Source organism: Acinonyx jubatus, chromosome D4, assembly GCF_027475565.1.
Source record: "Acinonyx jubatus isolate Ajub_Pintada_27869175 chromosome D4, VMU_Ajub_asm_v1.0, whole genome shotgun sequence".
Lineage (NCBI taxonomy): Eukaryota > Metazoa > Chordata > Mammalia > Carnivora > Felidae > Acinonyx > Acinonyx jubatus.
The window spans coordinates 36,246,714-36,261,830 of NC_069391.1; the positions used below are offsets into that span (position 1 = coordinate 36,246,714).

At 39.9% G+C, this 15,117-nt stretch overlaps 1 protein-coding gene across 1 annotated transcript; it reads left to right on the top strand.

Moving 5' to 3' along the window:
- The first annotated feature begins 1,778 nt into the window (after positions 1 to 1,778).
- Positions 1,779 to 3,158, top strand: LOC128312006 (olfactory receptor 13C7-like). Its single transcript, XM_053204257.1, has one exon. The coding sequence runs from the start codon at positions 1,869 to 1,871 to the stop codon at positions 2,820 to 2,822; it is 954 nt and encodes a 317-aa protein (XP_053060232.1). The 5' UTR covers positions 1,779 to 1,868; the 3' UTR covers positions 2,823 to 3,158.
- The last annotated feature ends 11,959 nt before the right edge of the window (positions 3,159 to 15,117 follow it).

Below are 15,117 nucleotides of genomic sequence, written 5' to 3' on the forward strand. Positions count from 1 at the left end.
CTCCTGTCTAGGTAAGCTCCTGACCCCACCATGGCCTCATCCTCATACTGGATGTATACTGAGCTCTCTCTGTAGCCAAAACTTCTCCAAGTAGGTGGGAGAAGAGAAAAGATAGTTGTGAGTAGGGACCAGCTCACAGCTCCCATGTCTCTGAAGAGCTTTTATAGGGGAAGGGAGCAGGCATGTCCTGGGAGTTTAGGCCAGTGGGGGGCAGTAGGAGGTAAGGTATGGGGACAACATTAGAAGAAGGAAGTTCTGTTCAATGTAAGGGAAAACTTTCCAACAATCAAGGCTGTTTCACAAAGGAATGGGAGCCATGCACTCACGTAGCTCAAGGTGTTCAAAGCAGAAATGGGAAAGTTGCATTTCATAGACATTCATACAATCGAGGGGAAAGAGACAAACCAGTTAATTTTTGACATTTCTGCCAAGCTTCAGATTCTGCAGCCAATAGTACTAATATCTCTAAAAACAGATCTCTCTTTTCCAAGTATTTTCAGTGCCCATAGTTAATGTCCTCTGATAATTGCATGAGGACAGCTTCAGACTAGCAGCAACAGGGTAATAGTCAGAGATGCAACATGTGAAGCCCAGGGACAGCCCCCTACCCAAGCTCTGTTACAAGGCAGATATCTTAGAGAAAGGTGTGACATCTCTATTTTTCATGAGTGTCCTAGGGAAAGCGAGGATGATCAGGATTTCATAGTGGGTCCTTGGCTCCTCAGTAGACCTGCTCTGGCACAAATGAGGGAGCACTTGTGAGCTTCTGTTTCTTCATGTTTAACATGAGAAGCCAAGGTTTGAGGTTTTCTCTAATATATTGGATTAACTGGTCTACATGACTGGAGCACATCCTATGTGCAATGCCTCTTTGGGGTGACCCCTCTGCAAGGCTGGGTAGGACTGTCTGCTCTTCTATGGGAGAGAAAACATTATTGTGGTATTGCAGTGGTTTAATGGTCAACTCAGATATAAAAGGGTCTGAGTGAGGAGTTGTGACTTACAAAACAGCTCCAAAAGCATAGAGCTTGCTTATAGAGTCACAAATGCTCACACTGGGAGGCATGAAGGACATTTGTCCTTGGATTCTACCCCTGCTCCCTAGCACTGGGGGCTGGAACAGACTAAGGGAAACTGCAATGCTGTGGACAAAGGCCATGGTTAGAGAGGGGGAATGTAGAAGTGCTTTTGGTAGGGTCTCCATGAACTATTAGCCAGAGAGTCCCTATTGACAGTGCAATGAAGGAAGATCAACCAAACTCATGAGAAATGAAGTATAAACTAGGCATCAAGTAACAAATATAAATGCTACGCAGATTCTAATGTTCCTGGACTCTGCTCATCACATCCTCTCCGTAGTCCTCAAATTATTGTCAGAAAATTATTGTATAAGCACAGGATTAGAGTAAGTGAAGTGATGTCAGTGGTTATCACCACTGAGTATGACAGCCGGAAGCCCCTAAGGACACTGCAGGGACAATTACAGGCAGGGAGGGCTGGCCAGAAGAGCCAATCAGTGGTCTGGACCCATGCCTTACAGTACAAGTTCAGGGTTCCTCTTTTATGGTTCCCATGTAGACCCTTCCTTCAAGTATGTCAACACTATTGATCTGTCTAAAATTCTATCATATATCATGATTTTATTAAGTTTCCAGGGTCTGCTCTTCCTGCTTTTGATTTGACATATCCTGACTTTTAAGGTAACTTCAGTGGACAATGATTTTTGTAACTTCAATGTTACTATTATAAGTTGGCATGCCAAAGGATAAATTTAATTATAAGTTGTCATTTAAATCCCCAAATATTGATCCCTATAAACATGTGCTTGCTGTCCTCAGTTTTCCTGAGGGTAGAAGAGAGAATTTAAAATGGAAGTGGGCAACCAATCTGTTGTAGCGGGATTTGTCTTGCTGGGGCTGTCAGATCAGCCAAAGCTTGAGAAAATGTTTTTTGCGTTCATCCTGTTGATGTACCTGGTGATCCTGCTGGGCAATGGGGTCCTCATCCTGGTGACCATCCTTGACTCCCGCCTGCACACGCCCATGTACTTCTTCCTGGGGAACCTCTCCTTCCTGGACATCTGCTACACAACCTCTTCCATCCCTCTCGTCTTAGATGGCTTCCTCACTCCCAAGAAAACCATCTCCTTCTCAGGCTGTGCCATGCAGATGTTCCTCTCCTTTGCCATGGGAGCCACAGAGTGTGTGCTTCTGGGCATGATGGCATTTGATCGCTATGTGGCCATTTGTAACCCCCTGAGGTACCCTGTGGTCATGAGCAAGGCTGTCTATGTGCCCATGGCTATCAGCTCCTGGGTGGCTGGTGGAGCCAACTCCTTGGTGCAGATCTCTCTTGCAGTACAATTACCCTTCTGTGGGGACAATGTCATCAACCACTTCACCTGTGAGATCCTGGCTGTCCTGAAGTTGGCCTGTGCTGACATCTCCATCAATGTGATCAGTATGGGGGTGGCCAATGTGATCTTCCTGGGGGTCCCAGTTCTGTTCATCTCTGGCTCTTATGTCTTCATCATTGCTACCATCCTGAGGATCCCTTCAGCTGAGGGGAGGAAAAAGGCTTTCTCCACCTGCTCTGCCCACCTCACTGTGGTGGTCATCTTCTATGGGACCATTCTTTTCATGTACGCAAAGCCCAAATCCAAGGACCCCCTGGGGGCAGATAAGCAGGACCTTTCAGACAAGCTTATATCCCTCTTCTATGGAGTGCTGACTCCCATGCTCAACCCCATCATCTACAGTCTCAGAAACAAGCATGTGAAGGTCGCTGTGAAGACTCTGGTGAGTCAGAAATGCTTTGCCTAGTGACAGTAGGGGCCAGCAGCATACCTTGTGGCTCTGTGCACACAGATCTCTTAGGAAATGACTGCTTCATAAGCATAGATTTGTTCGATGGTCCTACACACCAGTCTCATCACAAAACTGCCCAAACAATGCACATCAGGATGGGACTTTCCTGAGTGATTGACAATGAACATCAAATCTTTGGAATGAAGAGGGGAGAGGACTGTGCTACATCACCTAGAAACAAGGATAAGTGACTCTTATATTTTATTTTTGTTATGAAAAAAATAAATAAAAATGGAAAACTTTGTAAGAAAAACATACTTTCCTTGTTCATGTGCTGACCAGCTGCAATTTGTGCCCATTATGTTGTTTTCTGCTCTACTATGCAAGGGGGGGAGGGGTATGGCAGTGAGGAAAAGTCACTTCTTAATTGGTGTCCAAACTGAAAACCAACCTGCCATTTTGCAAAATTACCAACACCAAGATATCCCAAATGATACCATTTAACCCTGCAGGGGGCCCAGAGTGCTTCCTGTTTAATTATTTCCTGCTTAATATCCTAGAGCTTATTTTGGCTCCATCTTCTTTTATTGTACATAAAGCACATCTATTCCTACCCAAATTTGTGAAGGAGGATTTTGTGTCAACACTAATCAAACTCCAGATACTGCAGGCCAAGAATAAAATTTCTAGCACTCTTCAGTTCATTATTACTGCAATGCAAAGTTTATATTCTGAGTCCCTTTATTTTCCTGGAATTAATGTTTGCAACCATCCAGACTCTAATGGTCAAACTCAATTTCCTCTGTCTCTCCAGGATTTGGACTGGACACTGGTACCAATGCTACAAATCCACTGGTAATTACTCTTGTGGTTTAAGAGTATGGACTTTGGAGCCTGACTGTTGTGGAGGTGCCCCTGCCTGTGTAACTTCAGATACATTTTTAAAAAGCTACTTAATCTTATAGACTCTTAGTTTTTTAATTTGTAAAATGGACATAATGAAGCCAACCCCATGGAATTGTTGTGGGGATTAAATATATTTCACTTAGGAGGGGGTGGGGAGAGGGAGAATGGGTGATGGGCATTGAGGAGGGCACTTGTTGGGATGAGCACTGAGTGTTGTATGTAAGCCAATTTGACAATAAATTATATTAATAAAAAATAAATATATTTCATTTTAATTTAATATATATACATATGTGATACACAAGGGCTAACAAAGAATATCCTCTCAATAAATGAACATTTTTATTATTAATGAAATATGTTAAATAACTCCTCTGAGGAAGGCTTATGACACGAAGACAGTTCAATCCCACAGTTAACTGAATCATTTCTGATATTATAGTGCCTTTTTGTTTGGCTTTCTAGCTTAGGAGTCAAGAATCTCATTTCTCTGGGCATTTCCTCTGTCACCTTTCTTCCTTATCCACACAGGTAAGTTATGCATGTCTGAGCTGTGCAACACTGACCCTACCTCAACCAACCAGATTCTTTCTGCCAGATTTTGGGGATTGTTGTTAATACCCAAGAAATGAGTCACTGCATCCATAACATACAAACTTGGGAGTTTTGGGGTAATTGTGTTCACCCACATGTACTGGGGTGGTAAAGAGAAAACAAGTCTGCAAAGAGAAAAGAAAGAACAGCCAAAGAACCGATGATTGAGGGCTTCCTCATATGTTCCCAGTTCTCAGTTTCCAATTTTTCCTAGGCCTAGCCTGTATTCCTGCCCTTTTGTTTCTAAAGGACACTCCTCTATATTAGACTGTATTTTTGAATAATCTAGATTAAGTCACTTTCTTTGAAAGAGGGCAATAAAAGTCATATCTAATATGATTACTAATGTATAAAGTAGATATTCTCTATCATGTGCCTTGTGCAAATGGAGTGCTAGGCTATAATGCACAGAAGTATTAAAGAATTCAGTTTTGAGACAACTGTTGTGAATTCAATATGCAGTGCTTCTTGTAATCAGTGCTCCCTTTCTGCTACAGTGGCTTTGCTCTCTGTGGATCCCATCACCTGTAAATGTGGAACATGTCCAGAGGTTGATGTAATATAAAATGTTTAGGTTTAAATCCCTGACCAGCCACATAGAGCTGAGAGACCAAGAGTGTATTCTCTGCTCTTGAAGAATCTCAGGTATATTCTTCCACACAATGAAGGGGGAGTACTAAATCTCAAGTGATCTCCACCTGTGAATTTCCTGGGATCTGTGTTTCCATCCACTGGTGGGAAAGTCCCACTCTTACAGCAGTTTTTATTTCAGTATTTGAAGCTGAGTCTGGTTTCTCTCATCTCCTTAGCTGCTCATGTACTAGGAGCGTCTTCAGAGCCTCCATCTTCTCCACTAGGCTCAACAACCAAACAGAATGACTCAGGGAACTGATGTAGCCATGATTGCAGGAGGTTATTTGCTAAACAACAGGGACTCACTCACAAAGGCTGATGTAGCTACTTCAGCAGCTAATTGTTCAAACTCTCAGCAACAGAGACCAACCCTCATTCGAAGAGACTATTCAGCCACTTGGCAGTAAGCTGATTACATTAGGCCATTTCCATTCTGAAAGTGCAGTGATTCATCTTGATTAAAATCAACACCTCTTCTGAGTATGGGTTACCTTTTCACTCTGAAGGGCATTAGCTAACATCACCATCTGACAACTCACAGAGGGTTTGACTTATCCTGTGTAATATTTCATTGGTCCAAGGCTCATTTAGCAAAGTTGGTGTCATTGTGAGATAGTGATTATGAGATCCACTGATCTTTCCATATACTGCACCATCCAGAAATAACTTGTCTGAGGGAATGACATAATGGCCTTTTGAAAGCACTGCTAAGGCACCAGCCTGGTGATAATATTCTTCAAGAATGGGGTATACGGATACTAAATTAATGGCTGTTTTATGGTTCTGTGCCCCCAAAAGGCAAAATACATGGTCTAGGAATCATGGGTGGTAGCAAGAGTATCCCTGATGACAGGGATAAGAGTAACCTCAGTTAGCTACTGGGGGAATTTTTACTTTCAGTCACTGTAACATTAGGCTTTGTAGGTATAAGTGTCCTAGTTCCCAGAGAAGTGTTGCTTCCACCAGAGGACACAGAAAGAGTCTCATTAAACATTTGTAGCACTTAATAGAGGTGTAACTTCCCTACCATAAGATTCACCCATTGTAAGTCATATTCAATGATTTTTGATAAATCTATACATTGTGCAATTATCACTACAAACCAATTTTAGAACATTTACATCATTCCAAAAAGTTCTCTCATGCCCATTTGTAGTCAATCAATCCCCAACTCCAGTCCCAGTAACTACTAATCTACTCATTTCTAGAAAGATTGGCCTTTTCTAGAAATTTCAGATAAGTGGAGCAATACAATATATAGTCTTTTGTGTCTGGCATCTTTCATTTAGCATGTTTTTGAGGCTCATCTAGTTATAACATGCATTAGTAGTCTCCTTTGTATCACAGACTAGAATTACATGGATCTGACATCTTGTGTTTATCTATTCATTCATTGATGGACATTTGGATTTTTCCAGTTTGGGGCTATCATGAATAATGCTACTATGAACATTCACATACACAACTTGGTGTGGAATTGGTGGGTTGAATGGTACAAATAAGTTTAACTCTAAGAAACTGCTAGCTTGTTTTCCAAAGTGGCTGTATCATTTTAAATTCCCACAGTGTACAACATTGCCAGTTTCTCTACATCCTCACCAACACTTGGTGTTATTAGTATTTTCAATGTAGCTCTTATAGTAGATGTGTAGTAGTAGCTCACTGTAGTTTTAATTTGCATTTCCCTGGTGGCTACTAATGTTGCACATCTTTTCATGTGCTTATTAGCCATTCACGTACCTCTTTAGTGAAGATATTTTAAATTGGGCTGTTTATCTTCTCATTATTGAGCCACACATAAGAGTTTTTTATGTAACCTGAATATAAGTACTTTATCATATATACAAATTACAAATATTTCAGTCTTTTTTTGTCTTTTCATTTTTATGGTGTCATTTGAAAAACAAAAGTTTTTAATTCTGTAGTACAATAATCAATTTTTAAAAATAAATTTTGATGTCTTATTTAAGAACTCTTTACTTAATCCAAAGTTACAAAGATTTTATTCCATGTTTCCTTCTGGAAGTTGTATAGCTTTTTTTTTTTTTAAGAGAAAGAGAGAGTGCACGAGTGGGAGAGAGGGACAGATGGAAGGAGAGGGAATCCTAAGCCAGCTCCACACTCAGCGTGGAGCCTGATGCAAGGCTCAATCTCACAACCCTGGGATCATGACCTGAGATGAAACCAAAGTCGGATGCTCAATCGACTGAGCCAACCAGGCACCCCACAGGTTGTATACTTTTAAGTTTTACATTCAGGTCTGTGATCCATTTTGAGTTAACTTTTTGTATGGTGTGAAGAAAGGGTTTCATTTATTTTTTACATGTGAATATCTAATTGTTGCAGACCATTTATTGAAAAGACTATCTTTCCCCCCATTAGATTGCCTTGGCACCTTTGTTGAAAGTCAATTGACCATAAACATAAGGATTAATATCTGGACTTTCTATTCTGTTATATCTACTAAACTTAAAGCTATGGCTATCCCCCAGTCATGTTGGGCTTCTTATGCCAAGAGACCAGAAGGCAAGGCAAAGAGTCACTCCTAGTTACATATAACTGATCCTAGTAATCAGGAGGAGATAGGGCTGCTTTTACCCAATGAGGGCTGCTATAGACTAAATATCTGTGTCCCACTAAAATTCATACTTTGAATCCATAATCTATTAACTAGGAAACTCAACCTCTGACTACTATGTATCCAACAGTAGGACCATATATCACAGAGATTCTGAATCAGGTTGTCTGGCTTTCAAGAGAGCTATCATTTCAGTCCAGAAGGTATTCCAGTGCAAACACAACATAGCTGTGGAGTTAGAAGAAAGAATTTAACAGAAAATTAATTAATTAATTAATTAATTAAATGTGGCATTGCATGGAGCAAAGGCATTGTGCATTTTCCATTTAGAGGAGGCTAGGTAAGTATCAGGTTTTAGAATAATACAGAAAGCCAAGCAGCTGATAGTACAACAAAAGACTTGTTGTGTGGTTGTGGCCAATCGGGGAGTAGTACTCACCACAGGACCAAACAAAACTACCCAAGTTAACCAAAGATGATCATGGTGTGATCGATTCCAAGAAGTGATGGACATCATCAAATAAGGAGTCTGATGGGTCTAATATGTGCTCTGTGTTACCCCAGAATGTCAGTTAATTACTGATGACAGTGCTTCCCAAATTTTGATGTTAATATGAATCATCTGGGGATTTTGTTAAAATGCAGATTATAGTTCAGTAAATCCAGAGTGCGACTAGAGATTTTGTAGTTCTAACAAGATCTCAAGTGATGTCACTACTGGTCTTAGACTACACCTTGAGTAGCAAGTACCTAGAATATTCTGGCGGAAGTAGTCTGGCACTGCAGTTGATTTATTAATTTGTTTTTCTGACTGATTTATCTATTCTTGTTTGAGTAATAATTTTGAGATGACTAAAATATTCAGATATATACAGTAATCCCTAAAGTAACCACTAGAAAAGAGATAAAGCCAAAAATTCAATAGATGAATTAAAATGGAATTAGTTCTAAGAACTATTCAATTAACCCAAGAGATTTCAGGAAAGGAATAAAAGAGGAACAAAAAATAGATGAGATAAATGGAAAACAATAATAAAATAGTAAATCTAAACCCAACTAATCAATGATTACATTAAATAGAAATAGATTAAACATACTAATTAAAATACAGAGACTATCAGACTGGGTAAAAAAGAAAGACAACTTAATTCTGTCTAAAAGAAGCATTTTTTTTAATTTTTTTTCAACATTTATTTATTTTTTGGGGGGCAGAGAGAGACAGAGCATGAACGGGGGAGGGGCAGAGAGAGAGGGAGACACAGAATCGGAAACAGGCTCCAGGCTCCGAGCCATCAGCCCAGAGCCTGACGCGGGGCTCGAACTCACGGACCGCGAGATCGTGACCTGGCTGAAGTCGGACGTTTAACCGACTGCACCACCCAGGCACCCCATAAAAGAAGCATTTTAAATATACAGACACATCTAGGTTGAAAAGAAAATTATGCAAAAATATATCAAACAGTTAGCTGGAGGGTATATAAGTATCAGATAAGGTAGACTTGAATAAAGCATATTACCATAAAAAGAGACATTTCATCATGACAAGGTATAAATCAGGAAAACATAAAAATCATAAACGTATTTCACCTAGTAAAAAACCTCAAAATAATATAAAACAAAATATGGACATAATTAAAGGGATAAATAGGTCCATAGTCAGAATGGGAGATTTTCATATCTGTTTCTCAGTAATTGATAGAACTAGACACAAAAATAAAAAATTAATTCACTATGGAATATAGACCTAAACATAAAAGCTAAAACTATAAACCTTTTTATATAAAACATTGAAAAATATCTTTGTGACTGGGGGTAAGCAAAATTTTCTTTGATAAGATATGGAAAAGAGTAACCAAAAAAGAAAAATTATAGAATACATCAAAATTTGAAACATGTGCTCAGCAGAAGACACTATTAAGAAAATGAATATGGAAGCCACACACACTGAGAGAATATTCACAATACACACATCTGACAAAGACTCGTATCTAAAATATATAAGGGGAGCGCCTGGGTGGCCTAGTAGGTTAAACATCTGACTTCGGCTCAGGTCATGATCTCACAGTCTGTGAGTTTGAGCCCCGCATTGGGTTCTGTGCTGACAGCTCAGAGCCTGGAGTCTGCTTCGGATTCTGTGTCTTCATCTCTCTCTGTCCCTCCCCTGCTCACATTCTGTCTCTCTCTCTCTCTCAAAAATAAATAAACATTAAAAAATAATTAAAAAATAACATACATAAGGACTCCTACAAACCATTATTTTTAAACACAACAACAAAGTATATAATGAGCAAAATACTTGAACAGATAATTGACAAAGCTATATGAAGGACCAATGGGCAAGTGATCAAGTGCTTGATATCATTAGTTATCAGGAAAATGCAAAGAAAAATCACAATGAGACCACTACACATCAATCAGTTTGGCTAAAATTTTTAATTTTTTAATGTACATTTATTAACAAGCTGTGCTGTGCTGTGCTGACAGCTCAGAGACTGACACAGGGCTCAAACCCATGAACCACAAGATTATGACCTGAGCCGAAGCCAGACACTTAACTGAGAGGTTGGCTAAAATTTTAAAGATTGACAACACCGAACACTGATGAGAATGTGATGCAGTGAGAACTCTTGTACATTACTGATAGGAGTGTAAAATGGTGTACTTTGGCAAAAGATCTGTTTCTTATAAAACTAAGTGTATATACCTATGCTATGACCCAGCAATCCCATTCTCATGTATTTAGTCAAGAGAAGTTGAAATACATGTCTACAAAAAGACTTGTATGAGAATGTTAATAATGACTTCATTCATAACAGCCAAAACTGGAAAACAGCCCAGATGTTCATCAGCAAGGACAAGGGGTAAACAAACTGGGATATCCATATAATGGAGTACTACTCAGCAAAAAAAAAAAAAAAAAAAAAGGACAAACCACTAAATCATTTAACAACATGGATAAACCTTAAAAACATTCTGAATAAAGACTTAGGCAAAGAATAGTTACTGCATGATTCTATTAATATGATGTTTCTAAAAAGGTGAAAAGTATTAAAACAATGGAAATTGCTCTGGACATGGTGGTATTGGGGACTGACTGGGAAGGGGCATAAGAAAACACATTACAGTGGTGGAAATATTCTCTAATTTGATTGGATTTGGGCTACATAGTGTGCACATCTGTCAAAACTCACTGGATCATACACTCAAGGTGTATATATCTCACTGTAAGTAAAATTTACTCCCCAAAAGTGAACAGCTTTCTATCAGTCTGCGTAAATGTATGGATTTGTTATCACAACTGCTATTGGCAAGGCACAAATTTGTGTAAAGAATTTCCTAGAAGCTTCAACACAACAGGAAGGTGTATTCTATTGGTGGCTTGTTATTGCATTTATTACTGTTACTTTGCTCTAAATCATAGTGAAAAGCCCCTGTCACAAGGTCATTTGAGGGCCCGAGATTCCTTGCGCCATGTGATCTGATGATAGGGACTGGTTTGCAGGATGGCTTTGAGTCATGGCTTCACCACATATTTATTTAGTTACTGTTTAGTTACTGTATGCTACTTGTAAAATCACTGTGGAAGGAATGCTGTGCTTACTTCAGGCTCATGTATTCAGTGCTACTGAACATGTCTACAATGATTTATTGTCTTCTTACTTCTGCAAGGATGATACACAAGAGGAAGCAACCATGTCTTGTTCAACCCCCAAGTGCTAAGTGAGAAGGAGGGTGATAGGCAAATCAGAGGAAAATCCTTCTGATCACTAATGTCCTCTGGCAATGAGACAATGAGATAGCCTTTTGGGAAAACAGAAGGTTCCCTTTCACTGGGATGTGTCACCTCTTCTAGATGTGTCACCTCTTCCTTTCCCTCGCTTCTTCCTCACAGCTCACTCCATGAATCCATTTATTTATTTACTGTTATTTATTTATTGTTGCAAAACAAATTACTACAAAACTTACTAGTTTAGAGGAACACACATGTATTGTTTCATAGTTTTTGTAAGTCAAGAATCTGAGCACTGATTAGCTGGGTCTTTCGTTTCAGGGTCTTTCACAAAACTATAATGAAGATGTTGACAATGGCTGGGATCTCTTCTGGTGGTTTCATTGGGGAAGAGGGAAGAGTTTTATTTACAAGCTCACCTACGTGATTGTTGGCCATGTAACTTGAAGGTAGTTGGTCTGAGGATCTCAGTTCTACACTGTCTGCCACACAGTTCCTTGCCTCAGTTCCTGCCCTCAGTTCCTTGCCACACAGGCCTCTCCAATCTGACATTTGGCTTCATTAAACCCAGAAAGACAGTGTAGTCTTTTGGTGGTTAGAATCAAGTCACTAAGAGAAGGGAATTACACAATGCCATGAATATCAGTAGGCAAGAAAAATGAGGGCCATCTTAAAGGCTGCAGCCAGACTCTACCCACATAGAAGACCTAGAATGTTTTCCCTGAACTTTGTTCTTTTTCTTTTTTTTTAAGTTTATGTATTTATTTTGAGAGTGAAAGAGTGAGAGAGAGAGAGAGAGAGAGAGAAGTTGGGGGAGGGGCAGAGAGAGAGGGAGAGAGAATCCCAAGCAGGCTCTGGGCTGTCAGCACAGAGCCCTACACAGGGCTAAACTCATGAACTGTGAGATTGTGACTTGAGCCAAAATCAAGAATTGGATGCTTAACTAACTGAACCACCCAGGCACAACTTCCCTGGACTGTGTTCCATATCTCTTGTTCCATGATGCTTTCCAAACAAATGACTTTTTGAAGCTACGGAAGAAATACTCAAGCCCAAGACCTGTGCCAAGCTCTGTCCCCAAGATGGTTTTCCCTTTCCCACCACCCCTTTCCTATCTCTTCATATGTAAATTCTCCCTCATTGTTCAAGGCCTGGCCAGAAATCTCCTCTTTCTTGAAGTCTCCTTAGGGTTCTAGGTGGAAGTTCCCCCCAAGTGTCCAAAGCCATGCCCTTGAGCACTTGATACAGAAGCATTACGCCTGCAGCTGCTGGTTCCTTAATGCCACAAACATAGGCTGTTTATAAATAATTCATACCTCTCCAGCTGCTCTTTTCAAGAATTTTAAGCACTTTGAAGTTTGTAGACATTCAAGTAGGACATGGAAATGCTTCCCTTGATATTCTTCAGTGGTCTAAGAATAGAAAGTTCTAGCAGGAACAAAGGGAAGAGAAAAAGAAGTTTTCCTAGAGTGCTTTCAGCATAATTAGATCCTGGGGACATTTTCCCAGAAGTATAAAAAGTTTTCTGACTTTGTATGATTCCATTTCCAAACTTTTAATCACTTCAGGGAACACAATAGTCCCAATTACAGCACTGATTTCAAATCGCCTTCTGCATGTACTGGTTGTTCCTTTGAAGATTGTGCCTAAAGCACAGAATCAAGACAGGTGGGATGAATGGTTTTCATCCCTTCTTCAAATCAGAGGTGGACATCTCAGCCTGAGCCTTTCAAAATAGTGTTGCTATTTCTGGCCCATGCACTATTCCCAAGCTGTAGGGACCCTTTTTCAGTAGGTTCCTGATAAAGGTAAGTGAGAGTTCTTATCAGAGTAATACTCAACCTTTCGTTAGCACAGTAACATTTCCAGCTTCTCACTTGATTTTTCAAAAAGGTTGGGACTTGAAAAGGGAAGACATGAAGTAGTTTCAGTGGTATTGCAAAGACTGAGGGCCACACAAATATCTTCTTCCTGGATTAGAAAAACCTAGATGGCAGGAAGCCTCTGAAACTTTTCAGTCTCATTTAATGTGATCATCTAATTTTAGAGACACCCCTGGAAATGAGATGGTTCCATGGTTTCAGAGCCTCTTCTGTATCTCCACGGAGCATTATTCACATAGTAGCCATGGAAATGGCTGGAGTTGTCCCCAAGTTAGGCTCCAGAGGGCACCATTTATATTGCCTGCAATGTAAATGGGATCTGTTGCTGTGCATCATTGTAGCCTGGCCTTGAAGGAGCCTCACTGGCTCAGCAGCCCAGACTTCCTGAGCCCTCCTTCCCCACTTCAACAAAAGCAGTTCTGCTTTATATTTTAGGGCTCTGAATTTAAGAAAGCAAAAGTTCTCTTTCCTTAAAAAAAGAAATTATCTTTACTAAAAAGTTTGAACACCATTGATCTCTTTTAATCCCAACACAGAATAGGGTAACCTAAGCATGTAAGAGAGGGAAGGAAGTACTGAAGTCTAAACAACAAGTTAGAAGGTTAAGAATATAGCCCAAACCTCTGGCTTACAGACCTGATGACTTTCCACAAATTCACTGCAATTCCAGAAGGAAGCTGAGTACCACAGTATGAATAAGGAACTCTTAGGAAGCTGTCTTCTTGGTTCAATGTGAAGAAAAATTTTCTAATACTCTAGAGCTCTGCAAATAATGGAGTACACCATTTAGTAATGTAATGAGCTCTTCATTCTTAGAAGATATCAATCTGAAACTAAAAAGCCATGCATCTGTGGGGCATAGAAAATGATCTCGAATGGGAGAGAGGGATGGACTAGATTACTTGGGGAACAGAATCAGTGACAGAATATTAGCCTGAGTGACATATCTAGCAGATACGTCAAAAGGCTCAAGGACTACTAATGCCCACTGATTCCTGTATGGATGCTCACCTAGAGGAAAGGTGACCCAGTAGAATGATAAGAAAAAAAGCACTGCTCTACTTATCTAAGAGAACTAGATTTCCATAAACTGTGATTTCACTCTGCATCTTTACAGCCAGTCCTGTAGCTTCGTGGAACATCAGATTCAAACTATTTGGGATGTATTAGCATTTCCAGAGCACAAAGTTACTTTGAGACTCCCTCCCACCCAACACACACACTTGTCTTTCCATCTCTTTTTGTCCTTAAAAGTCTAGCTGGATTTTATATTACCAAAGAGCTTTCCATGACCCTATTTCCATCAATACCCTGGGTGCCCTTATGGATACTCTAGTCTCTTCTGAATCTTTTGCTTCCCTTTCCTGTTAAGTTGTGAGCTCACTTAAACCTGGGTTATGAAGCACCCCTGTTCCTCATAGGAACTGTCATACCCACTTATTGGGTGCTCAAAAAGTAGGTGGAAGGATGTTCAGACACAGATGGATGGATGGAAAGCCCTGGAGCCAGTGTTGCCCATGAGAAAGGAGATCTTGGGAACAAGAGTATGTTTTCTGTGAGAATGACCTGGAGAGGAAATTAGTTGTGGATTCACAACTAATCATTTCACTAGTAACGGGCACAAAGTTGGAGAGCATGGAGCAAACTTAATGTCACTTTTCTGATCAAAGTTTAATGAGATGAACTGCCATATGGACATAGAACCAAAAAAAAACTGAATGTGTTATGTGTCTTATCTCTGATCAAATTCATTAAATTATTAGAATCACCATTTTAAACATTGTAAACTTGATGTCCTATGGTCCCAAAATAATTTCTGATTTTATTGCTTCTTTTTCTTGGAAATAAATAGAGACTGTGGGCTTTCAAGACTATTATCCGATCACTCAGCCTAACTGGAACTTTAGATCATATGCCCTCGGCCTATGCAGGGCAAAGAACATTGAGTTTGGATACCTGGGTGTTTTCCTCTGTTGAAGGAGGAGA

Bases quoted from the DNA above. Each gene is read 5' to 3' on its own strand.
- LOC128312006 (XM_053204257.1), top strand. From the start codon at position 1,869: ATGGAAGTGGGCAACCAATCTGTTGTAGCGGGATTTGTCTTGCTGGGG.